The 26,517-nt window shown below is 45.8% G+C and overlaps 1 protein-coding gene across 2 annotated transcripts in view; it reads left to right on the plus strand.

The window, feature by feature from the left end:
- SMURF2 (SMAD specific E3 ubiquitin protein ligase 2) overlaps positions 1-26,517 on the plus strand; it is a 1,185,768-nt gene that overhangs the window by 758,768 nt on the left and 400,483 nt on the right. For both annotated transcript variants that reach the window (XM_078654335.1, XM_078654336.1), the window contains one exon: positions 20,533-20,617. In XM_078654335.1, the coding sequence (XP_078510461.1) occupies positions 20,533-20,617 (85 nt within the window). The remainder of the gene's footprint in view (positions 1-20,532; positions 20,618-26,517) is intronic.

Genomic DNA, 26,517 nt, shown 5'->3' on the forward strand with positions numbered 1-26,517 from the left:
CTAGGGGTGCCACACAAGTGTCGTTCAGGAGTAAGCTTTCCGAATATATGGGTTGCCCACAGGGAGAGACCTGGGAAGGCGTTGGTGCAGAAGGTGAGACGGCCTAGATGCAACAATTATGTAATGGAAGTGATAGATCCGAAGGGGGAAGTATGCCAAGACACCACCAGTGTACTCAACGCTTTTTTGGGGCATTACAAAACCCTCTATTCCACAACTAGAACAAACGACCTTGAATTAGACGGTTTTCTGGGGGATGTAGAACGGGGCTGGCTCAGCGACGTACAGAGAACTTTCCTGTGTGCACCCTTTGAACTCGACGAGGTACGGGATGCGATCATGGGACTACAGTCTGAGAAAGCCACAGGGACAGACGGCATCCCAGCAGAATTTTACAAAACATACGTAGATCTAATGGCCCCTATTCTTCGAGAGGTGTATGAAGATGCATTAGAAGTGGGACACCTACCAGCCTGAGTGAGGCGCTCATATTGTCGCTGCTAAAACCGGGTAAGGAACCCGCTCAATGCGACTCATATAGGCCTTTGTCGTTCCTTAATTGCGATGCAAACATTTTGGCCAAATTGATTGCGACACGCTTGAGTCTCTTAATGGAAAGTTTGATACTCCCCGATCAATCTGGCTTTGTGCCTGGTAGGGCCACTTCCCACAATTTGAGAACACTATTGGAGTCTTAAATAATGTCTCGCCTGACCTGCCGCTAGCAGCTGTGTTTTTAGACGCCACTAAGGCGTTCGACTCCATAGAATGGGATTATATTTTTGGAGTTATGAGACAAATGGGCTTCCCCCCTCTATTCCTGTCATGGATTGAATTGTTGTAATGTTTGCCAGTGGCGAAGGTCCTTATCAACGGACGCACGTCACATACTTTCAGTATAACGAGGATGCCCCCTCTCTCCCTTGCTATTCGCAATAGCGACAGAACCGCTGGCGGCAAAAATAAGACAACATCACAATGATAAGGCTCTCCGTTGTAATTTGCGTCAGGTATTAATCTCACTATATGCGGACGACATCACTCTGTACGTGCGCGACCCCCAGCAAAATCTAAACTCCGTATTAAGAGAATTTATTGTTTTTGGACACCTCTCGGGAGTCCAGATAAACTGGAGAAAATCTGACATTTTTCCGCTGACCACAGCTGCTACACGCTTCTCGCCAGATTTCCCTTTGGAGTGGTGCGAAGAGGAAGTGAAATATTTGGGGATCAGAGTCACCAAGAATAGAGAAGAACTCATAAGGCTAAATGATGGCACAGCCATAACTAAAATAACTGATTGTGTCAAGCGTGGGTGGCTCTGCCCCTCTCCATGGCGGGTCGGGCTTCTTTGCTCAAAATGATAGTACTCCCCCGGCTGCTGTATTTATTTCTGAACATTCCCTTTTATCCGGGGGTGTTTTTCTTCAAATCGCTCAGATCGAAAATGATGTGACTGGCGTGGCGGGGGCAAACAGCCCAGGATGCAGTGGGAGGTGATAAGACCATACTCTCAGAGTGGTTTTGGCATACCGAATTTTGAACTTTATTATCGGAGTGCACAGGCCCACTACTCCTGGTTCTGGGTGCAGCCAACGCCCTCACAGGTACAATAACAGCATGGCAGCGCATACAACGTATGATGGATGTACCCATGACATACTCGCCCCTACTGCCTCTCGCTTACCACCCAGCCATGCCTTTGTTACAGGAAGGGGTCTTTACGAATTTCCAGCAGCGGACACAAGTAAATAGATGGGGGGACCTGTACCACGAAGGCCAATTCCGTAGTATTGACCACTTGTTCCAAACCACACAGAAGATGCCACTAGATGTCTTTATATATCTCAGACCATTACTCCTGACTATCTGGCGGAGCCCAGGTGCTGGCTCCTCTGCAGCTTATAATGGAGAGGGCATCGCCAAAGCGATTGGTATCATTGATCTATAACTCTGTATGCTCACTAATGATAACACCCCCTCCAACCTCGCGTAAGAAATGGAATGAGGAACTGGGCCTTGAACTGACAGATGTACAATGGGAGGCATGCTGTCTGCAAACTGAACAAGTATCAGCCAGCAGTAGACTTAGGCTCACACACTACAAATTTTACACAGATTGTATTATACACCAGCTAAGATGTACAGGTACAAATTAAGAGACGATGATAGGTGTGATAGATGTCGCACAGCGGGGGCGGACTTCCTTCATGTGCCGTGGGGGTGCCCTGAGGTGAATGCATACTGGGACCAGGTGTTTACGGCACTGCGTGAAATGATAGATGCTCCTGTAGAGGCCACACCTCTGACGGCACTACTGGGATATGTCAAACCGATACGACCAGAACATCGCAAATTTATTGCGCTGGCATTGCTAATGGCTAAGAGACGGATAGTGTGCCGGTGGGTCAGGGGTCGGCACCCGAGTTTAAGGGATGGATGTCTGACTTGGTTATGTGCCAGGAAAGACTCTCAACCTATGCAGAGTTACTACCAGTGGCCTCCCGGCCCAGGGATGTGTGGGCCCCTTTACAGTGCTGCTTACTAGCTCACCTGAGAGAGGAAGAGTAATAGACAAGAGAGAAATCGAAGGGGAGTTGCAAGGAGAGGAGTCTCCTTGGACTGTAGAGAAAGGAGGGCAGATGTCTGAGACAGTGAGTAACTGGACTTGTGCCAACAGTGGCGGTGGGTACAGTGGTAATTCAGGGTGCATGGATATGGGATATGATCCAGCATATGTGTTCATATATGGTATTGCCTAGAAACAAAAAAGCGGTTGTGTACTGAGATGTCCATGTAACTCACAATACATTCGAATATTCTGTTATTGTTGTACCACAGATGTAACTTGCTTGGTCGAACGAGGATTATTTGTACTGTTGAACTATACCTGTCCTGTATTGCAGAATGATATGTGTTGATGCTATGGAACTGTTCACTCGAAAACCAATAAACAGTAGTTAAAAAAAATAAAAAAAAAATACTAGAAAAATGGCAGATGGCAACAAAGGGGTGTGGACAGCTGTTTACTCCATAACAAAGGAATGTCTTCAACTGGGCGCTCAACACAGCTGCCAGATGGTACAGAACAGATGTCTTTAATCAAATGTCAAAAAGTCTACTCACCAAAGGATCTCAATTTTGTAGTTAAAAGTTATTATGAATTCAAAGTATTGCATTTTGTGATCTAACCAGCACCAGGATTTTTACAAAGACCTTGGTGATGGCCGACTTAGAGGGAGCCAGCTTAGGTATTTAGGGGACTGTGTGATTTGGGTGAACTCTGTCCAACACTGTGAAAACTGCTTTCAGATGATAATCAACATATTGGATCAATCAGGGTTCACAGTCTGTGTGGAAAATAATACTCCACACTACTACAAAAAGAGAAAACCTTTTTAGGGACAACTCCTCAACGCAGAGCACTAGCTTTTCCTTGACTGCAAAGGGTGTTGCCACTGCTGGAACACACTTCCTTTTACCAAAAATCTTCGATGGGGAAGTTATTGGGGATTATGGCAACATGTATTCGTTTGATTCCACTTTCAAGACTGTAGTAAGATCTATTGAGAAATGGCTAAAGAACCAGTGGTCCCAATTAATAGGGGACTGGGAGGATTTAGTGGCTATAACAAGCAAATCGGGCACGGAGTGGATTGGTTGAAATGATGGAACACAATATACTGAAGGGCAGGCCTTTTTTCAAGCTTAGAGTCCACCCCATGCCATTATCTCAACACATTCATCATGATTGGTGTGGAGTACACACCTTTCCAATCCATTGTTCGGGGGAAGAAGAGAAAGAAACAGCAAGACACTTAAACTATCGCAAACGTTAAGTCCACATTATAGCTTTAAAGGCTTCTAACGCTGCATCCAAGAAAAAGTAGGCAAACAGATAACACCACAAACAAGAGTTTGAGCTATTGGCATTGTAAATGACAATACCTTTTATTTATGTGTTTTGAAAACCTGAAAGTGGTGCATAAATAAGCACTTTGTACTTGTAGTCCTTGCTTATGACCAGCAAGGCTGGCAGTAACTGCAAGTCTGGCAGTAAACGAGGCGCAGTTACTGCCAGCCTTGGTTTTCGCAAGCAACAACTATCTGTAGAAAAGTGCTTGTTAAGGCACTGCTTGCAAGTTTTTAAAACACATACATAAAAGGCATTGTTATTTTCAATGCCGATAGCTCAAACTCTCACAAATGCGAGAACTATTGCATTGCAAATGCTTGTTTAATGGAGATTCTGCTTTTTTTCCCTTTCCATAGGAATTCGGAAATTAGGGCGTCTATACTGTTAAAGAAATTAATAGACGGTTGCAGGGGTAGCATGGAATGGCTCTTGGAACGGATTCCTAGTTAAGCTTCTATGGCCATACACCTTTCACAGACCCCCAATCACCTACCTTTTTCTACCCACTTAAAATACTGGGTGCAACAGTACAACTTTTATTGAATCATAGCCCTTTGTTAAATGGCTCTGTGTGAGGGCATTGCAATCAAAGTGTGCCTTGTGTACACGAGTCAGCTATTATGTGACTCCTGGAAGAATTTCTTATGTTACTTACGACATTTGTGTATTCTTTTTAAGTAATTAAGGGCCTGATTTAAAGTTTGGAGGACAGATATCCCGTCTGCCGTATCACAATTGAAAATAATGCACTTGTAATACGGCGGACGGGATATCCAGCACGTTTGTGATAGTTTAATTTATGTGCTAAACTTTAAATCTGGCCGTAGGTAATTTTATTGTTCCATTAATTAAAGTAGATACAAAACATTGCCTTTCCTATTTCCTAGAGATTAAAGTAGATACAAAACATGTATAATGAATGATGTAAAGTAATTACAAATATTCAACAATCTCGTGCTCAATTTGGTAAAAATGAGGTGTAAAAATTTTGCATCACCAGATAGCTCTGAGGCGTCTTTTAAAAAAAAAAAATGTAATCTTTTTATTCATAAACAAAACAATATTATTAACAAATAACAAATCGGGTGGTCTGACACAAAATCTACAACTCAGGGTTCATCATGGCAGGGTACAGAATCTCAAGCAACAATACACATTGCTGGAATCAAGGGGATTCCTGTGCCCCCAGAACCGGATTTGGCAGCGGTGGTTCACAAATCTCACCTCGATGGGCATTCCATGCTCCCCACACCTTCCCCCACTTCTTCGGGCATCCCCTAGCTACAAACACAGACCTCTCCCTAAACATGCACCAGTCGAGGTCTTCCTCACATTTAGTTACTCTTTGCGGCTGACTCGCACCCCAAAGCTGGGCAATGTTCCGCTTGGCCACCATGTAAGCTAGGGTGACCCACTGCTTCTGATATACATTCAGATCCGTGGGCTCCCACACATTCAACAAACACCTTCGAGCTTCAGGTAGCAACTCCGTCCCCAGAACATCTTAGTTCTTCGTGAACCTCTTCCCAGCACGGCTGTATCACCACACAATGCCACAGAATTCTCCACACTCTCTCTTACACTCACCACTCCCACCTTGACCCATTCGTAGTAGTCGAGGCCCGGTGATATAGGACCTATGCAATATCTTCAGCTGCACTAGTCGGAGCCTCATCTGGATCGCCACAACCTTAGGAGAGGATACCGCAGCCACCCAATCTTCATCGTCCAATTCCATCCCATCCACATTCCACTGATCTCTAATTTTCCCCAATGGGTCCTCCATATTATTGATCAGCTTCCTATATATCAGAGAGATAGTCTTTGCTGGAATATGTCCATCAAGCACTCGATCCTCAGGGAGAGTCAAGTCCTTAGGGGCATGCATGGCGAGGGCGTGTCGGACCTGCAAATATCTGAAGTATTCATTCTTGTGCAAACTATATATGTTTTGCAGCGAATCAAACGTATGCACCGCGCCCTTCCCCCAAACATCTTTCACATGAGTGATGCCAATCGTGTCCCACTTATCAAAGCCCTTGGTTTTCCACAGACTACCCAATTTCTCCGAATTCAACAATGCGAATTCAACAGTGGAGTGGCCAATGTAACCCTACCCTCCCACCCCAGACACCTATTGGCCTTGGCGTATAGAGCCCTATCAATCATACCATCCGTTGCCTGACCTCGATCCATGGCATATCCTGGGTCTCCAGGTGGTTCCGTAAACAATGTGATTCAAAGCGGCCAATTGGGAGGCGCAATAATACCTCTTAAGGTCCGGAAGACCGATCCCTCCATCATAGCATGGGAGAGTCAACTTGACGAATGCGATTCGGGGTTTGCCGTCCCATAGGAGCTGCCTCTGGAGAGCCTCTATTTCCCTAAAATAGAAGGGCGGAACAGGGTCCATCTAATTCTGCAGGGCATACAAAAACCGGGGCAAGGCCATCATTTTTAAAAGAGCGGCTCTACCAAGCAAGGATAGGGGGAGGGCCCTCCAGCGTTCCACATGCTTCCTGCATCTGTCCAACGGGAGAGCGAAGCTCTGAGGCGTCTTATGTGTTTAAGCAGTGGCTCTGCGTGCTGTCGCAATGCAAAGTCCTCTTTTTAGTGCAATTGGTTTTAAGAGGTTATGTCTCTCTTCACTGGTAGTAGCACAAAAGCTGGGTTATTGCTGCTTTACTAGAAAGTGTGAGAGTGCAATACTGCTTCGTACGTCCATTAATTGTTGCGTCAGAGAGATGACACGTGCACATTTTCTACTCGTAACTTTCGCCTGAACAGAGGACCCAACACAGCCCTCTCACGAGGACACACCTGGTGAGAACCAGCTCGGTGATCAGCCACTAAAGGAAAGAAGTGGTTGTCTTGCGTTCAGCGCTTAAAAGGAAAATGTAAATTGTAGCTACTCAATATCCCAAAGTACCTTTGTGCTACTGAGAAGTGCACTCCATTAAAAGTATTGCACCCTTGCTAAGACAGGCAGGTACTCTCGTTTTCAGTTCATAGAAGTGTGTGTGCTAAGTACCTGCATAGATGCATCCTTGTACTTATGCCAGAACACTGTGCATGCTCTTGTAGACACACTGTCCATACCTCCAAACGTGCATGCCGGACACTGGAGAAGAAATGGCTCCACGAACGTACACCGGCCAGCCACACAGCCCACAAGGACGCCACCCGCAGACATCACCACCTCATCAGACTAGCCAAAAGATCCTCTTTCAAAACCCACCTGGACAACAACGCCCACGACAGCAAAGAACTCTTCAGCATCGTGAAAGAACTCTCCAACCCCAGCTCCAACACCGACATCCCACCCTCACAAAAACTGTGCGACTCACTGGCCACCTTCTTCCACCGCAAGATCACCGACATCCACGACAGCTTTAACACCACGATCAACCCGACTACGCCAGACTCCACCTCCCCTGCGAACACCACCCACATCAACCACCTGACCTCCTGGTCCAACGACGACGAGACACACAAGATCATGAACTCCATCCACTCAGGATCACGTCAGACCCCTGCCCACACTACGTATTCAACAAAGCAGACGCAGCCATCGCACCCCAACTACGGAAGGTCATCAACATTTCCTTCGAGACAGCTACATTCCCGGAAAGCTGGAAGCACGCCGAGATCAGCGCCCTCCTCAAGAAGCCCAAGGCGGACCTCAAGAACTTCCGGCCCATCTCCCTGCTCCTTTCCCTGCGAAGGTCATCGAGAAAATCGTCAACATGCAATTGGCCCGCCACCTCGAGAACAACAACATCCTAGACCCATCCCAGTCCGGATTCAGACGAAACCACAGCACCGAGACAGCCCTCTTCGCTGCCACAGACATGAGAAGCCAACTAGACAACGGCGAAACATCAGCCCTCATACTCCTGGACCTGTCAGCCGCCTTCGACACGGTCTACCACCGCACACTAAAGACTAGTCTCCAAGTAGCCGGAATCCAAGAAAATGCCCTTGACTGGTCCACGTCCTTCCTCCCCGGCAGAACCCAGAGCATCCGCCTCCCACCCTTCCGATCCAAAGCCAACAACGACATCTGCGGCGTACCCCAGGGCTCACCCTGACGCTGTTCAATGTCTACATGGCCGCCCTCGCACAAGTGGCCCGCCAGCACAACCTCAACATTATCTCCTACGCCGACAACACGCAGCTCATCCTCTCCCTCCCGAAGGCCCCACACACCGCCAAAACCAACCTCCATGAGGGAATGAAGGCCGTCGCCGAATGGATGAGAAGCAGCCTACTCAAGCTGAAGTCAAGACTGAGGTCCTCATGCTCAGACCGACCCCCTAAGCCTGGGACGATTCCTGGTAGTCAACTACGCTGAAAACAGCACCGACACCCACTGACCACGCACGCAACCTAGGATTCATCCTCCACTCCTCCCTCTCCATGTTGAAGCAGGTCAACGCCGTCTCTTCCTCCTGCTACAACACCCTTCGCAGGCTGCGCAGGATCTACAAGTGGATCCCTACCAAAACGAGAAAAACTGTGCCTTTGTCAGCAGCAGACTGGACTACGGCAATGCACTCTATGCAGGAATCCCGGCCAAACACCTGTGACGACTGCAACGCATCCAAAACGCCTCCGCCTGACTCATCCTAAACGTCCCTCGCCTCAGCCACAGCACCCCCCACCTGAGAGACCTACACTGGCTCCCTGTCGACAAGAGGCTCACCTTCAAGCTCCTCACCCATGCACACAAAGCACTCCACAACACCGGACCAGCCTACCTTAACAGCAGACTCAGCTTCCACACCCCCACCCGCCAGCTCTGCTCCACCAGCCTCGCCGCCACCCCCCACATCCAAAGAACGACCTCCAGCGGCAGATCCTTCTCCTTCCTCGCCGCCAAGACCTGGAACACCCTCCCTACCCACCTACGGCAGACCCAGGACCTGCTCACCTTCAGAAGACTCCTCAAGACCTGGCTCTTCGAGCAGTAGCGGCACTCCTCCCTCCCCCTCCCCACCCCCTTCAGCACCTTGAGACCCTCACGGGTATGTAGTGCGCTTTACAAGTACTTTGATTGATTGATATCTGCTGTGAAATGCTGGAATGTATAGTTATTGTGCCAATTTGTGCTGCGCGGTGTGTGTTGCCACGGTTCCACATGGCGGGGCCCAGTCCTGTCCCACCCAGGTAGTTCAGGTGTAAGGGATGCTCTCGTGCCAGGAGCTGTCTATGGATGCTGAGGCAGGGCTCATGCTTACACTACTCCTGGACTCTCCACCACAGTGATGACCTCGTATCAGTGAGGTGAAAGTTGTAGACTGCAGTGTTTATCTTGACAGGCACGGCAGGGGGCAGACCGCTGGGGTGCACAGGCAGAGGGTTAGCATGTGTCACGCTGCGCCGAAGGGTCCTGAGTGCTTGTGAATCAGGGGGTAAAAGACCCACAACTGTCTTCACCGAGAGTGGAAGATGTCGTTCAGTGAGAGTTGGCACTGCTGATTTCCCAGAGCCAGGACACAAGGCGAGGTGGACGCAGGTGACCTTTTACGCGAGGATGGTTAAAAGGGCATGACATCACTTCTTGTGCCGTCAATTCCTGCTATGTCATCACGTACTGCGTATGATTGGTCACCTCACTGTTTTCATACGGACTCATGCCCTGCCCAGAAAGCTCACCACTTTTTAAAGTTTGACTAATGCCGCGAATGGCGCTGGAAAGCGAACTCTCAGGATGATGTATCAAACTAAAGTATTCGGGAATTTCAGACGAGATGGGAGTAGCTGAACCAGAGAGGAATGCGGGGGTCCTGCTCGGGGAATGCAGTTTAGCCTGCACGCATGTTTGTTTTTATCTGCAGTTTTTGATATGTGATGCTGGTGGAATGGCAGAATCGAAGCAGGCATGATGCACAAGTACCATTTACGTTTCAGTGCTAGTGCACTGTGCACTGACCTTACACGTTCTCCTTTTAATGTCAGCAGCTTCTAATGGCCCAATGAGACAGAGTTATTCAAGGAACCCTTCAAGTCTTCGCTGAAATGTAAACGCAGAGGCTTGAATGCAAGATCTAATAACGAGGGCAAAAAACACAACCGGCACTGAACGTGATCGCTATTATTAAAAAAAAAAACACGCCTGCGAGTGGTGCGCGAGCCACTGCGAGCCATATGTTTTCAATTATCGCACCCGTGTCTGGGCACGATAATTGAAAACCTATGGGCTTTGGTGTGTGTAATAGACACCAATAGGCCATGGGCGGAGCAATGCCCCGCCTTTGGCCTATTGCGTGCTCTGGTAAAAAAAAAAAAGCACACAAATAGAGCCCATTAGCGGAACCCAAAAGGAAAAGCACACGCAAAAGCGCGTGCGATACAAGGGTCTATTTTCAGACCCCGGACAAAAGGGGTCTCGCCTGCGCGGGCACTGCTGCGCAGTGCAACGCGGGGCGCAGGCACTAAAAAGAGTGTGGAGGCAGTGTTTTACCCTATCTTAAAACTGAAACAAGGCATTTGGCTTTTGGCAGTAACTTTGTTTTGCAGATCTATGAGGCGAGAAAAAACTGATGCTGATTTTCAAACAGGAGTATCCCACAAATGGTAACTAAGGCAAAATATAAACTCAATTTTCAAATCCTCGGGCAAACCATAAATAAATGTATTCGGTTAGAGCAATTCATTTGTGATAAGTTGTTTCAAGACATCTGCTTACGCATTTCCACCAATCCCATTAATATCAACAGCGGTAAACAAATTAAAGTTATCCAAGATAGGACTAACATTTCCACATTGCTTGAACATGATTAAAGAGTAGAACCCCATATACAAGGAAATGTTGTCAAACAAAGTGGTGTAGATCTGAAAATTGGTATTGTAATAACTATCAAAAGAGTACATCTGGAAAGACCTTGCTGGTCAGATATTCAAAATGTTTGTGGATTGTGGTTTCATTAACATCTTTCAGCTATTGCAGCATGCACAAAGTGGAGTCAGTTACGTATTTTTATAATACCAGTTGTGAAAAGATTTCTAGAGGGAGCAAAGAGACTTTACCCTTCACATACAATCCTTGCAACGCAGGGGATTCTAAATGTGGTCCTCATTGGATTAACAAAACCACCTTTTTAAACAATGTATGAAATAACGTTGTGACTCACTACTCATAAAACAGATTTCATTAGCCATTATATGATTAAGGAGAGTTAGTGAAATGTAAGCATTATTTGGCAAAGAACCCTGCTGTCACACACAAAGATAAGGTGGGTCTGAGAACACATCCACAATTCTTACCTAAAGTAGTCACTCGTTTTTATTTTAATCGTTGTTATGCTATTTTCTACATAAACCTGCACAGAGCATTACCGATGTTCGGAATGCAATTATTGTACTATATTCAAGAAACAAATACAAAAGACAGAACAGGGTTTTTTCATCTCACGCGCGCCAAAGATAATTTGAATAGCCATATACAAAGGATAGGTGGATAGTATAGATTATTCAAATTACGTATTCTATGGTAAATAAGACTTTGAGGTTAAACATAACAAACATTCTACTAGAAAAAGGGAGCTGCCTTAGATTTAATCAAGTGATTCCATAAAATGTTTTGTCTAGCAGCAGCATGGACATTCACCCATATATTTACAAAAGATTATTGCATGGGCTTTAAATCCACACAAGAAGCTAAAGTGGGACAGACAGTTTTGTATTTGCCACTACTCTTTTTAAATAACTCACCACCACTTGAAGGGAATATCGCTACGTACACCAAGCAATGCATGTGAACCTAGAAGAGATTTCACAGTGTAAAAGAAACTAGTTACTTACCTGTAACACTGGTTTTGCTTCAAATTCTTCTTTATTCACAGGAAACTCTCCTGAAGGCAAAAGGGGCATAGGAAAAAAAATTACAAATGTTTAGAAAATATAAACACATTTTTAATCTTGGAGTACACATATTTTGAGCTTATGGTCCGTCACATGAGTCCTATTGATTTCACTCTATTTGAGACCCAAAGTAAAAAAAATAACTGCAAGCTTATATACACTACAGACCCAACTACTTGAGAGCATAGTAATGCACAGCATGGGAATTTAGAAGAACTTGCAAATCCGTTGTTACAGGTGGTAATCTGTTTATTCTCCCTCATTTCACATTTGAAAAAGTGGTTTTCTATCTTGGATGTGTCCAAAATGGTACTTAGTGGGGACTTTGTAGGATCCAGCTGATACTTTGCATTAGGCGTGTTTCCTGTGAAAAATAACTTGATTTTCTCATTATAAGCATGGAACATACGCATGGTGTTCTATTGTCATTCCAGTGAAGTGATTACCAAAGAGCTATTCCCACCTCTTACCCTTACCCCCGTGCCCAGATACCTCCGATGAATGCTTGGAAGGGTTTCCTGCCATTTCATGAGGCCTTTTATCTAGACTGATTCCTTGCAGTTGAAGGAAACTTTTCACATTTACCCCACACTCCATAAAGAGCTTCTCCATGTCAGGTGAGGCAATTTACATAGATTAGAGTGTCTCCATAATGTTGAGACAGTACCCTTGACATTGAAACCTCAATAAGGCATTGCCATTTGGATGGTTCTATTAAAAAGTTAGACTTTGATTGGCGTTGCTTGGTAAGTATTTCTTGTCCAGTATTTCTTGGAAAATGGTCCAGGTCACAAACCCATGACATGACTCCCAAAGAGTTACTGATGACATCAAAGCAAAGAGGTTGAATGACTGTTCGGCCAGGGAGCACCTGAGACTTGTCTTAGAGATGGAAGCCATTCCAAAAAGTGAGGCATAAGACTGAATGATATGATAAACATCTGGGTGGCCAGGCTATGAGGGCTAAATGTGCATTGGCACGTCTTCTTGAGAGCCATGTGCTAAGGGCCACTCAACAGAGTATTACATCACTGAATAACCACACTCAAGACCGTTGTCCTGCTGAAGGGGCATGCCACCAGGAGGCAGTGCATTCGGAAGGCCACACATCTAGAGTCTTGGTTACTTACATTGCACTGGGATACAGAAATCACAGTGTAAAGAGACAGTGAAACATTCTCACTGCCAGAGGGCCACTCCACCAGAAGCTACCACTCAGTGAGGCAATACCGCAAGATTCTATGCTTTTGAAGTAGCTAGTTCTGAAAAAGCCCTCCACGTGTGTTGGTCATTAAACTAGGCAGCTATGGCAACACAAATGCATGGCTCAAGAGGATTTCTTGAAATGCTGGGATGTTCAGAAAGTCTATGAAGCACAAAGCTTCATAATTCACAACACCGAAAGATCCACACTGCAATGTGAACCTAGGATATTAAGGCCTTACATTATTGTAGGTTTGAACAACAGTGATACCATGTCGATGCCAGAAACATCCACAGCATTGGCAGGTTCAATGATAGTAGACAGATAACCACAGTTTGGTTATAATGCGTGAACCACCCTACGCTACAGAAATGTAGCAGTAACCGTGCCTTTTTAAAAGTCAAATTCCTTGGCCTCAAGACAGAGCAAAGAAAACATAAGCATTTTTTTCAATTATGATTTCTTTTGTTCCTTTTCTGCTTGATACTGGCCTCTGGTGATCAACATTCCATAATATCTATCTAATGATAGTATTAGAACACTGCTTGTGCGTACAAGAGGTTTAACTGACCATACCATCTCACAAATAGAACTCTGATAGCTTTTATAGCTTCTAACCAAATGTCAAGTTCAAGTTCAAGAAGTCTTTATTCGATTAGTTCATCATAAAAGACATAAAATACAATGTACATATAAAACAGTTAAAACAAGTATTAAGTCATTGACAAGCTAATCAGCTTCTTGTACAAATATACAAAACTTTACATAGGGACTCGTGTACAACCATACATCAACTGGTTACTGGAAACTAGGCAGTCACCATTTGGTTATTTTTGATGAACCTGCTTCTAAGCACCCAGGCCCACCCGAGGAATTTAGCAACCCCCACAACAATAAGGGGATCCAGGTTGGTTTTTAGCAATCTAGTTGCTTCCACAGCCAATCTGGTTCCTAACTGCCTACATACTGGTATTAGCCATCTGGCTCTGGGGGCAGAGTATAAAGGGCACACATACAAAAAATGGTTCAGGCTTTCCCCAATACCTTGGCAATTAGGACAAAAACCCGACCCTTCTGATCCCCATTTTATAGTGAACTCCCCTATGGGAAGTGAACCGCATCTAAATTGAAAAAATAGTTTGCGGTCCAAGGGTTTAGTTATAGTGTCCCAGTACCCCTCTAACTTGGGTGTGTCCTTATGTACAATGAACAGTCCAGTGAGACTGCTCGAGTTCGTTTCCAAATACATATTGTGGGTCACCCTATCCCAATAACATTTTTTAAGATCCTTTTTGGAGGGGAAATTGGCTGACTCAGGCGAGGACCACAGATCGCCATAACCCAAAGCTAATAAATTAGTCTTAAGGTCTCTAAACCATCCAATATTTGAGGCACCAGAGCTGTTCTTAACCTCCAAGCATGCTTCTGCATAATGATGGAGTTCTGGCGTTGTCCACAGACGGCGCCAGAATGTTAGAGGACGGAGTCTTGCTTGGTCCACCACCGAGTGACACCCTAGGTCGTAAAGAAGGGGGGTTATCGGAGTCTACTGTGGCAGACCTGTGGACAATCTTAGAAACTTGTTTTGGGCATGTTTTAGTGGATCCAAATTACTACCGCCCCATAGTTCCGCACCATACAGGATTGCTGAAAGAACCTTACCACCATAGATCTTAATAAGCGGAGACATTGGCCTCGTAAATGACCCTTTATGTTCTTTAATCAGAGCTCCGCCCAGCTGTTGATGTTTCATGGTCATGAGCTCAATCTGGTGGGTCCAACTCAAGGTGTCGCTGAAAGTGACACCTAGGTAGGTGAAATGCTTTGTTTGTTCCAGGGGGGTATCCCCCATGGAAACCCTGGCATTTATTTGTTTACGCTCCCTTAAAACCATAAATTTGGTTTTGGAGACGTTCACCTCCAGCTCATGATCGCTGCAGAAACTCTCGAACCTTGACAGTGCGTTCTGCAGACCCTGTCTGGTTCGTGAGATCAGGAGAGTATCATCAGCGAACATGAGCAGGGGGATTCTCATGCCCGCCAAACTTGGGGCATCCGTGGGAAAGTTGTCATAGTACTTGGTAACTCTATTAATATATAGAGAAAACAAGGTGGGTGCCAAAACACAACCTTGCCCGACACCTTTGGCCACTGGAAAATTCTCTGTCACCTCACCCGGTTTACCCCATCGCACAAATGCAAATGTCTGTGCGTGAAGGTTCGCTATAAGATGCACCAAGATGGGAGGCATGCCCATATCTAATAGGCAATTCCAAAGCCCGGCCCTCGGGACAAGGTCGAACGCAGACCGAAGGTCCACGAAGGCCGCATATAGGTTGCCTTTGCCCAGGGTGACCAACTTCCAATACAGGAGCATGAAACGAAACGCCTGATCCAGGGTACTCACATGGGGTCTGAACCCAGCTTGGAGAGGAGTAAGAATGTTATATTCCTCTATCCAAGCCTGGACCCTTGACAGGACAAGACGGGTTATGATCTTCTGGACTGCGTCTATTAGACTGATCGGCCGGTAGTTTGAAGGAACCGACCGATCACCCTTCTTAAAGATAGGAAGTATTTTGGCGCCTGCCCAAGAGTCAGGAACCCTGGCGCCCATAACCAGCGCATTTACCAAGTGCACTAGGTACGGTACCCATAAATCTTGATCTTGTTGGAATAGGTCCGCTGGGATACAGTCCGGACCGGGCGCTTTGCCCCTGGGGATGGCATTCAAGACTGATTCCACTTCTTTGGCCGAGAACACAAGTGTATCAGTATTTATTGGCCAACTAATGGAATCTTGCGTAATGCCATGACAGCTAAATTGTTCCTCAAAGTAAGACACCCATTTCTGTTGTTCAATGGATGCGGGACTTGGGCGGTCGTCCTGAGACTGACCCCACCTAAGGAGGTGCCAGAACTGTTGTAGGTTCCTGGAGCCACAGGCCTCGGCTAATAAGCTCCAGCGCTCGTCGTCCCATGCAGCTTTAGCCCGACGTTTAACTACGTTATACGCCTTCCTATTAGTTTTAATTAGGGCTGGGTTCTTTAATTTTAAGGCCTTAAACAAAGACGAATGGGACTCTCGACAAGCTTCGTTGAACCAGTTTGCGGGTTTCTTAACCTTCCCCCTACCCTTGTTAACAACAAATTTAACAAACAGAGTTTTTAGGGATAGAAACAAGCTAGCGTGAATGTCTGTGATTTTCGAGATCGTCATTTCCTGGTTTTCACACTTATCAATTTCCATTAAGGAGTTTGATACCAGGATTCTGATCTTTACACGTGCTTCCACGTCTACAGAAACCTTTGGCCAGCGCACCCTCCTCATATCATTTGTTAGTACCACGGCCTCTTGTACAGGATTAGGCTGACGTACAATCGGCCCTACAAAGCTATAATCCTTCAATTCCGCTATGAGTGGTTCATGGTCGCTTTCTGGTCGTGGCTTCACTATCATGTCCAGAACTAATTGCCACATTTTAATGTCAACTAGGATATAATCATTCTAACCAAATGTCACTAAATAGAAAAAACAAAACTGCTAGATGGAAGTGGTGATTCTAACAATGGAAGCTGCTCAACCATTGTATGTAGTGCTTCACATTATGTCTCGGAGCTTACAGCCTTTTATGGAGATATCCTTTCAATTCTTGGGTCAAAATTATTTTGAGCTTGTGTACTTGTACTTGATGGTTATAGTCTCTCACCAGCTTGTCATTGCAGACAATATTTGTTCTATGCCAGGGTTCTTAAATGAGTAGCTCATGAGCTACTGGTAGCTTGCCAGCTACCTGTAAGTAGATCTCCAGTGTGCAGCCCAGTTAACTAAATTAGAAACTTGAGCTTGGTTGAATTCATATATGTTTACCAAAATTGAAAAGCATGTATTTGAAATGAAAATGTGTGCATTTTCAGAACTTGTAAGCTGATGTGTGGGGAAAAATGGTTCAATTTTTAAAATATATTTAAAGCTGATGTTTGAGTGTGAAAAATCTAACAGTGTTGGGAAGATTTTTTACTAAGATTATTAACGTGGTGGCACAGGCATTATACCTGTGGCTATTATGTATTATCCATGTCGAGGCATTCCATATTGACAAGTATTTTTGTTACTGCTAGCAACCGGTCCTGATGCACTCAAGTGATTACTGTTGGTACTTTTTGCATATAGTGGCCCCTAATGTAATGTTGTCTGTGATAGCTATTACATCTCAAATATTATTAGCTCAGGAGACTTTTCATTAACCATTCATAGCTCTTCTTACAGAAAAGGTTGGAGACCCCTGTCCTATGCAGTCTAGTGGTCGGACAATTGTTTTTGGAACCTCTCAAAGATGCATGACGCAATGGCTTGTGAGAAAGTAGTATTTTTGTTTTCATGCTCAAATACCAAAAGCAAGCTTCTATTTTCCAGTTTTTTTTTATAGCAGTCCACATCACTTCTTAACTATTCACCCCCGGGTTCAGATGCCTTTAGTGCCCTCCAGGCTTCAGCATGTTTTGAAAAAAGTGGTAACCTTCTGGTTCTTAAATACCCTCTTGTATCCCAGTTGCACCAATTCAACCGGCATGACTGAGATAGGTATGATCAGTATCTTCCAAGCTCTGAGAGTATGTTTTATTCTTGGCTGGGTGTTCTAATCAGGCTTTCAAGTCTCACTTAAATTTGCATTTAGTTGATTGTTATTACAGCATGACCTACAGTTCAGTTTCCCAGTGTTAGCAACCAGGTTGTGGCTACTAGATGGGAAAGCGATCTCTACAACTAACCTGTAACATAGTGGAGATATTTGGTGGTTGGCAGCAACATTTTTCCTTGGATGCATTCTCTTCAATCATTATAAAATGTATTGGATTCATCTTTGACAAAGATTCTCCTTCAGTTGCCAGATTAATGCTATATTGGTGTCCTCCCACTCAGCTGTGGCCCTGCCAAGTACCATTCCTGATATGCTTTATTCTGAGCTGCAAAATCATCAAGCTAATAAGCAGCCGCTGCCCTTGCAGGTAAGAGCGGTGAGTCGGTAGGTCCGGGCGGGGGGGGGGGCTTGATTTCGACAGACAACCACAAGGGAACATTAAATAAATAATTAATTTTCCCCTAGTGGTAGGTCTGTCGAAATCCCACCGCCCACCCCAACCTGGCCCTACCGCCCCACCACTCTTACCTGCACGGGCCCCGGCTGCTATTAAGCCTAAGTTTCTGTCCCATTTGCTGAAATATTACTAGACGATTTATTTATTGATTTATTTATGCATTTTTATATAGCGCGGACTTTACCCGAAGGTGTCAGAGCGCTTCACAAAAGGAACAGAAATGGAACATAATGAGAAACATTACAAAATCGTACGTTACGTTACATAAAGTAAAAGTGACATTTGTGATCAAACAATATACATGAGGTATTAAAAATTGTGAGCAACCAAAAATACATGAAACATTACAAAATCGTACGTTACGTTACATAAAGTAAAAGTGACATTTGTGATCAAACAATATACATGAGGTATTAAAAATTGTGAGCAACCAAAAATACATGAGGTAGTAAAGGTAATAATGACAATTGTGAGCAAACTGAATACATGAGGTAGTAAAAATTGTGAGCAACCAAAAATACATGAGGTAGTAAAGGTAATAGTAACAATTGTGAGCACACAGAATACATGAGGTAGTGAGAATTATGAGCAGCCAAAAATACATGAGGTAGTAAAAAGTGCACAGGAAGAAAAAAGTGACAAGTGTGCAGTTACAAGAGCGAACAAAGTATCATTTGAGGTGTAATACTGCAAAAGGTGCTAGACACTCAGGCACACGAACAAGCGTTATGTAGGCAAGGTGGCACTTGAGCAAGTATCAAAGATAAAAACATGTGCGAGGTAGCAAACCGTGTGTTACAAGGGCAAAGTGGTGTGTGCAAGTTACACAAGAGCACCGAACACAGGTACATGGAAAATACTCCAAAGAGGCAGACACTCCAACCCCAGGAATACCCTGGGAAGGCACTTCCATGGGCATGGAAAATATCAGTAGTGGGGAGTCGTCCTCCAAATACCAAGAGGACGTGAGATCAGGTGGTTGATATACAGATATTCTCTCATTTGCTGAAATCACAGATTTCTCCAAGTCCTAATTCAATCAGTACTAGTTACTGGAATAGTTACCCTGCAATGGGCCCTAACATAAGCAACGAAAAGGAGCACCTCAGCCTACCCGTTAGGTTGTAAAAGTAGAAGCTCAATGTGCACTCAGTCACATGATCCTCTGTGCCACTGCACCTGATGCATCGATAGCCACACTCGTGCAACAGAGCCACCATCTCCACATTGGTGACACTTGGAGAATTCAGGGCTACTGAACACTCACACCATATGAGAGCTACCCTGAGACACGTGGGAGAACTTTGTATGTGCTTGTGGCATTTCCCACCTTCAGCTTTGGCATGTTTTCTAGCATCCTTCGCTCAGTAGGTGTTCCCACCCCACTTGTGTAATGTGGACAACTTCTAGGGCTTAAAAGTTCAGTGGTTTTTCGCAGCCTTCCTCATGCCTTTCACTTCCTTTTATTAGTTAATGGCTGCTTTCCTGATCATTTACTTCTGCATGATATTGGAAAAGTACAAATGTAATATTTTATAAAAAGTTGATAAACCATTACACACGTTTGTAGAAAAAATACCCTATGATCTAAAGCGTTTTAGAGCGTTGGAATACTGGAAGAGCCACTGAAGACAATGGGGTGGCTCAGGGTTTATTATGGCTGGTTTATGCCTTCCTCTCCACCATCCCAATGTTTGTCTTCCTGTTTCTTTTTAAATTCGAACATTTTACCTTCAGTGGGTGGTATGTTCCAATAGCTTTATAGCCCTTCTGACTCAAGCTCTATCGGTTGTTAAAGGCCCTTTCCCCCATGATAGTCCAACCCTGGGGCTCGGTACTATAACTCAGGCTTGGATCCTTTAACAAGCGCTATAACCCTCAGCAGTGGGCCATAAGGCTTTATTATTGTAAAATCTGCATATTTGCTAGTTCCTACAGTAATCTCGTTGTTGCATTATTCTGCTTAGTAGTACATAGTGTGCCTTGACACTTCATATGCCTTGCCCCTTAAATTAATTGGACTGCTAGTCGTTAGTTTCACAACACAATCTTTGCCAGACCAAGCATTGATTTTAGAAATTAAGATGATAACATGAAAATAACTCTACTTCATCACAGTGTTAGATGATCATTCCACTATACCAATCTTAGTTGAAAGGTTACATAGTTATATTTCAATGCCTTGGTGACTAGGATTGTGCCATATCTCACTTTCTGTTAGATATTTCTGTCAGTTGTAAGTGATATTTCCTATTAAACGGGCCTTTGTTTGAGAATTCCACCAATTTTGCAACAACAGTATTTCCTGTGTAATTTAACCAGGTATGTGTTTAACATTGTTCTTTTTGGACTTCTATAAGTTAATAAAGGATATAGGTTGTTGAAATTTGAAATCTTGTTGACTTAATTGCTTATTGAGGTTTATTTCTGTCTTTTATTGAAATAGAACAACGGACAACGCAGCAGGGACAAGTCTATTTTTTACATACCCAGACCGGTGTAAGCACCTGGCACGATCCAAGAGTACCTAGGTAGGGTCTGCTTACAAATAACACTGTGTTGTGTTTGAAAATTGTTTTCGCAGTTTGAAAATGTAAATGATTAATGCTTAAGAGAACAAATTAAATGTGTTCTTTATTGTGTGTTCTTTCTTGTTATTATACTTTCTTGCTGCGTTCTTCAGTTCTTATTTTCTTTTACTGGACAGACCATGGTATTTATAATCCTAGTACCATGAACCGGTGACAGATCATTTAATACAAAATCTGAATCTGTAATCATTGCAAACTTGATAAGTGTCTGTGAGATTTCCAGAAAACAGTGAACTGATGTTTTTTTAGGTTTTGCCTGGCCATGCGCTTTGCGCATGCGCCAAAAAACCTCTTGAGTTGTGTGTGTGGGTCGGGATACGCCCCCTCCTCCGATTGGCTAGCTCCATAAATGGAGGCTAGCCATTGGGAAAGGGCTCCGTCCGTCAATCTCGGACCAGATTCGGGGGCGTTCCCGAGATTCTTTGGCTTTTGCCGACGTCACGCGACGTCAGCCAAAAGCCGGGAACGCCCCCGAATCTGGTCCGGCATTGCCGACACCTGCCTCTGCCTTCCTGCTCGGGACATTGCACAAAAGTCGCTCGATAGCCCCTCCCTCCCGCTCCGTGGCAGCCCGTCTCCCTCCCTCTCCTCAGGCCGGCCAGCCGAAGGAAGCAGCCGTCCGCCTCCAGCCAGGGCCGCGCTGGGATTGGCCCAGCCGGCCGAGCCTCCACCACGTCATCGGGAGGAGGAGTGGAGAGCAGGAAGCAAGAGATCTGCCGGAAGATGTCCAGGTGAGTGCTTTGTTTTTTAGTTTGTTGCTTTGTCCGTGTGTGTGTGTCTGTTCCCGCCCCTCACCCTCCCGCTGTCAGTGTGTGGCCGTTCCCGACCCCCCTCCCGCTCTTCGTGCCTTTCCGCCCCCCCCTCATCCGTTTACCTCGTGTGTGGCCGTTCCCGACCCCCCTCCCGCTCTTCGTGCCTTTCCGCCCCCCCTCCTCCGTTTACCTCATGTGTGGCCGTTCCCGACCCCCCTCCCGCTCTTCGTGCCTTTCCTCACTAACCTTTCTCTTGTACCCGCTCGGTGCACTCTTGTGAGGACCCCTCACAACACCGATTCTGCCGAGACCGGCCCTAATCATGCGATCTGCCTCCTCCCGCCAATCACACTTCAGATGCCAACCCCATCTCAGCCCTACCCAGAGATCCCTCGAGACAACACCCTGCACGGGACCTTCGCCCACCTAACCCTCAACTTCTCCCTCCACCAGTTCTGCCACCTTCTCTCCCACTGTGCCCCTCCCTGCCCGCCGAAGGTTCATGGTGGTCGCCGAAGCATCGCGGAACATGCAGGAAGTCGAGTGCGCTCCTCTTTAACAAGAAAGTTGTGAAGCCCGAAGCGTTCCTGTGGGGTGTCTTCCGAATCGACGGGGTTAAAGATGCCGCCGCCTCCTCTCTTCCCGATGGGGGCATTCTCACCCGACCGGTGCCTAAAGGGGGAGATGTCACGGCTGCTCTCTAGAGGACGCCCCACGCCATCAGCTGACCTCTGCATGGATGTACATTGACCCGAGAAAAGAGGGCGCCGAGGATGACCTAGTCTCCTGTGGGTGCACGGTGTCTAGCCTGCTTGTGCCTCCGTTTTCGTGCCCCTGTTGCCTGCTTGTGCCTCCGTTTTCGTGCCCCTGTTGCGTGCTTGTGCCTCTGTGTGCCCCTGTTGCCTGCTTGTGCCTCTGTGTGCCCCTGTTGCCTGCTTGTGCCTCCGTGTGCCCCTGTTGCCGGCTTGTACCTCCGTGTGCCCCTGTTGCCTGCTTGTGCCTCCGTGTGCCCCTGTTGCCTGCTTGTGCCTCTGTGTGCCCCTGTTGCCTGCTTGTGCCTCTGTGTGCCCCTGTTGCCTGCTTGTGCCTCTGTGTGCCCCTGTTGCCTGCTTGTGCCTCCGTGTGCCCCTGTTGCCTGCTTGTGCCTCCGTTTTCGTGCCCCTGTTGCCTGCTTGTGCCTCCGTGTGCCCCTGTTGCCTGCTTGTGCCTCCGTGTGCCCCTGTTGCCTGCTTGTGCCTCCGTGTGCCCCGTTGCCTGCTTGTGCCCCTGTTGCCTGCTTGTGCCTCTGTGTGCCCCTGTTGCCTGCTTGTGCCTCTGTGTGCCCCTGTTGCGTGCTTGTGCCTCTGTGTGCCCCTGTTGCCTGCTTGTGCCTCTGTGTGCCCCTGTTGCCTGCTTGTGCCTCTGTGTGCCCCTGTTGCCTGCTTGTGCCTCTGTGTGCCCCTGTTGCCTGCTTGTGCCTCTGTGTGCCCCTGTTGCCTGCTTGTGCCTCCGTTTTCGTGCCCCTGTTGCCTGCTTGTGCCTCCGTGTGCCCCTGTTGCCTGCTTGTGCCTCCGTGTGCCCCTGTTGCCTGCTTGTGCCTCCGTGTGCCCCCGTTGCCTGCTTGTGCCTCCGTGTGCCCCCGTTGCCTGCTTGTGCCTCCGTGTGCCCCTGTTGCCTGCTTGTGCCGCCGTGTGCCCCTGTTGCCTGCTTGTGCCTCCGTGTGCCCCTGTTGCCTGCTTGTGCTGTGTGGGTGTGTGTGGAGGGCTCTGTGTGGCTGTGTGTGTGGGAAGCTTTGTGTGGCTGTGTGTGTAGGAAGCTTTGTGTGGCTGTGTGTGGGGGGGGGCTTTGTGTGGCTGTGTGTGTGGGGGCTCTGTGTGGCTGTGTGTGTGGGGGGCTCTGTGTGTGTGTGTGGGGGGGGGGCTCTGTGTGTGTGTGTCATTTGCGAGAGATAAAGCTAGTGGCATTGTAAATGACAATGCCATTTATTTATGTTAAAAAAACATAAATAAAAATGTCGAGAGCAATGCCAATAGCTCTAACTTTAACAAAGGCAAAACCATTGCATTGTAAATGCTTGTTTTTTTTTTTAAATACGTCTGGTAGTCATTAGGTTAGAATGGTACTTTGAAGTCAGACGCTTTGGCTCTTATTATAAGCAATGGAAAAGGAATATTACTCTCTGCATTTCCCTCAATGTGTTGACTTCTATATAGTCCGCCTGCCCTTCACTGCCATGAGATGAAAGTTGAGTATGGTCATTCCTTACTATCATTGTGGGCCCCCATGTTGTGAAGTCGCAAGAATGTTAACCCTCTAAAGACCATCCACCTGGCACAATTTCAGTTTTGTCTTTCCTACCATGGATGCTTAGTTCTCCAGTATTGAATCTTTCAATGATTTACAAGCTTGAATCTTCCCCATAGTCTAGGTGGGAGTCTCATTGTAATTATAATGAGCAGAATAGAGGAAAGCATTGCAAAGCAGATCCAGCAGCTTTGCTAACAAAGTCACACCATTTTGATAAGAACCAAACTTCAGCCAATCAGGAAGCAGCTCCCAAGGCACTCTTCCCCTCAAGGGCTACCATACCTCTGATTTCCCAAGGATTGTAACTATTGCCTCACTCTCTGTACAAAGACTCTTAAAGCCAGAGAGAGAACAGGATCCTGCTTTAGGCTCAGAAAAAGTTAAAGGAAACCCCATCATCAGAAGATAAAGGTGAGGGAACATCCTGGTCTCATAAAAAGAGAGCGTCCTAGAGGAAGGGAATCCTCTAAAACCAATTCAGAAGGGTCGCGAAAAGAGACTTACGGATAAAAGTCCTGCCTTAAAAGGGGAAAAACTGAGTTAAGGAACACTCTTCCACCTCTGAGAGTCCTGGAGAAGTCAGAATGGAGACCGTTTATTGAAGGCACTATCTACTTCTGTGGTGAGAAAAGTGTTCACAAAAAAAGTTAAAACATAGATTTATGAGAAACACCCAATTTTCTGAATGTCTCCATCTGTAGGAGACAAAATGCTCAAGCAGACCATCACACAATCTGTATTGTGTGCCTTCCTTCTTCTCCTAGTCCAGACTCCTGTGAATTCTGCTAGATAATGTCCTGGAGAACTTTGAAGGGCAGGGAGAAGATAAGACCACAGGATCTACAGGAAGATCAATGCAGGTGTGAAGAGGCAGAGTCCCGAAGATCTGAGGTACCTAGATAGGGTGCACTCCCTGCATCTGCTCATTCACCAATTTACCAAGTTATCTGCCATGAAGAGACAAGTGCCACTGCCCTACTTGGCCGGTACGATAGGTCCATGTGGGAAATTCTTGACCTCTGTCATGGGCTTGCCATTTGTTGCTCTGACTTACCAGATTGAAATCTGAGATTCAACAAAGGATTTCAAATCTGCCATTATCTGGTACCAATCTTTTTGGCGTCCAAGCAATAAAGAAACACAGCTTATGTTGGCAGAGTCAGAGACACTTCATACTGTGGGCCTTCAAATATTTAAGGAGTACAGCAAATATCAGTGCACACCTTATTAATAACATTACTAGCAAAAGAGGGTTAAAGACCATCAGTTGCCCTAGCAATCCCACCTCCTGCTGCAACATCAAAACTACTTACGATGCGGACACCCTACAAGTCCACAAAAGCAAGGGACAGCCTCCAGATACTTGCTGCTGATTGAAAGACCTTCCAAACAGTGACTTCTCCCTCCCTCCCACGCTTTCTACTCTGGTAGGGGTGTGCTTTAGAAAGCATATGGACAAGTGGCACAAAGTCACACAGAGGGTTGCTGAAATACTGTGTAAAATAGCTATTCTCTGAGATTCCAGTATTATCCTCCATCCATTCCCCTGAAGAGGGCATATCAATACCATTGGAAGTTACTCCAGTTGGATAACAGAACCCTTTTGAACATAAAACTCTGGAACTGGTCTCTGAAGCCCAACATTGAAAGGGAGTTTACTCCTGTTACTTCCTGAATCCAAAGAACGGAAAAGGCATGAGTATCATCCCATCCTAGACCTCAGAAGAATAAACAAGTGCATAAAGAGACGTTTCATATGTTGGCACGTCACCAGATATAACCCCAACATTTGACATAGATCTTCAAGATGCATATTTTTGCATTCCCACCATAAAGAAATATTGCAAATTCCTAAGTTTCCTAGTGTGCAGTATCCAATATGAAGCCCTTTCTTTTAGACTCCAGTCAGCACTATTGACTATTTCAAATTGTATTGCAGTGGTGGTGGCGCATCTCAAAGATGGGAATGTTTGTCTAGACCTACTGGACGATTAGCACTTAAAATCTTAAAATCAGTATCTCCAGCTTCACTACAATATGACACTCTGTTCTTCAACAAGTGGGACTCGGAGCAAATCACACAAAATCTATTGCATTTCCAGTACAAGCCATCCCTTACCTGGGAGTGGTCTCAAACACTCAATTAGCAAGAGTGCCCCTCAGAGGAAAGACTGTGTTCTATCTGTCTTGGAACAAGTGTTGGAAACTTCTGCACGGGAAATACCTGTTTGCAATCAGATTTTATCACTTGCACAGTAGCATCCTGCTTCTTTCTTGCTCCCTTGCACATGAGACCATTGGTGACCTGGTGTCCAGAATACTGGAGCGGATCAGCTCAACAGTGTGATTCATGAGAATCAGGAATGCACAATATAATTTGCGAATGGAGCTTAAGAAGTAGCTTTATTTGCAAGAGTGGCCAAAGCAGGGTCACAACCATCTACAACTATGAAACAATCACACAAGAGACTCCATGCAGATCACGTCTCCTGACCAAGTTCAGAGGTCAGATCCTGCATTTCCCAACCTTAAATCACTGAATTTGAAAGCTTATCTCCTCAATGTTTCCAATATGGATATTGGATTCTTATGGAAAATTGCGTAAACATTTTAAAAGAAGCAAGGCATCCTTCAATTAGAGCAGCTTATTCTTCCACATGGAAGAGGACCTGCATCTGGCATGTTCAGAAAAACATAAACAACAAGAATCCACTCTAAGGGAGAAGTGTTCACACAGTGGTGTGGAGCACTTAGTGTTCTTTAAAATACCCCTCACACACCAAAAGGACCCTTGGTGTCATG

Source organism: Lissotriton helveticus, chromosome 7, assembly GCF_964261635.1.
Source record: "Lissotriton helveticus chromosome 7, aLisHel1.1, whole genome shotgun sequence".
Lineage (NCBI taxonomy): Eukaryota > Metazoa > Chordata > Amphibia > Caudata > Salamandridae > Lissotriton > Lissotriton helveticus.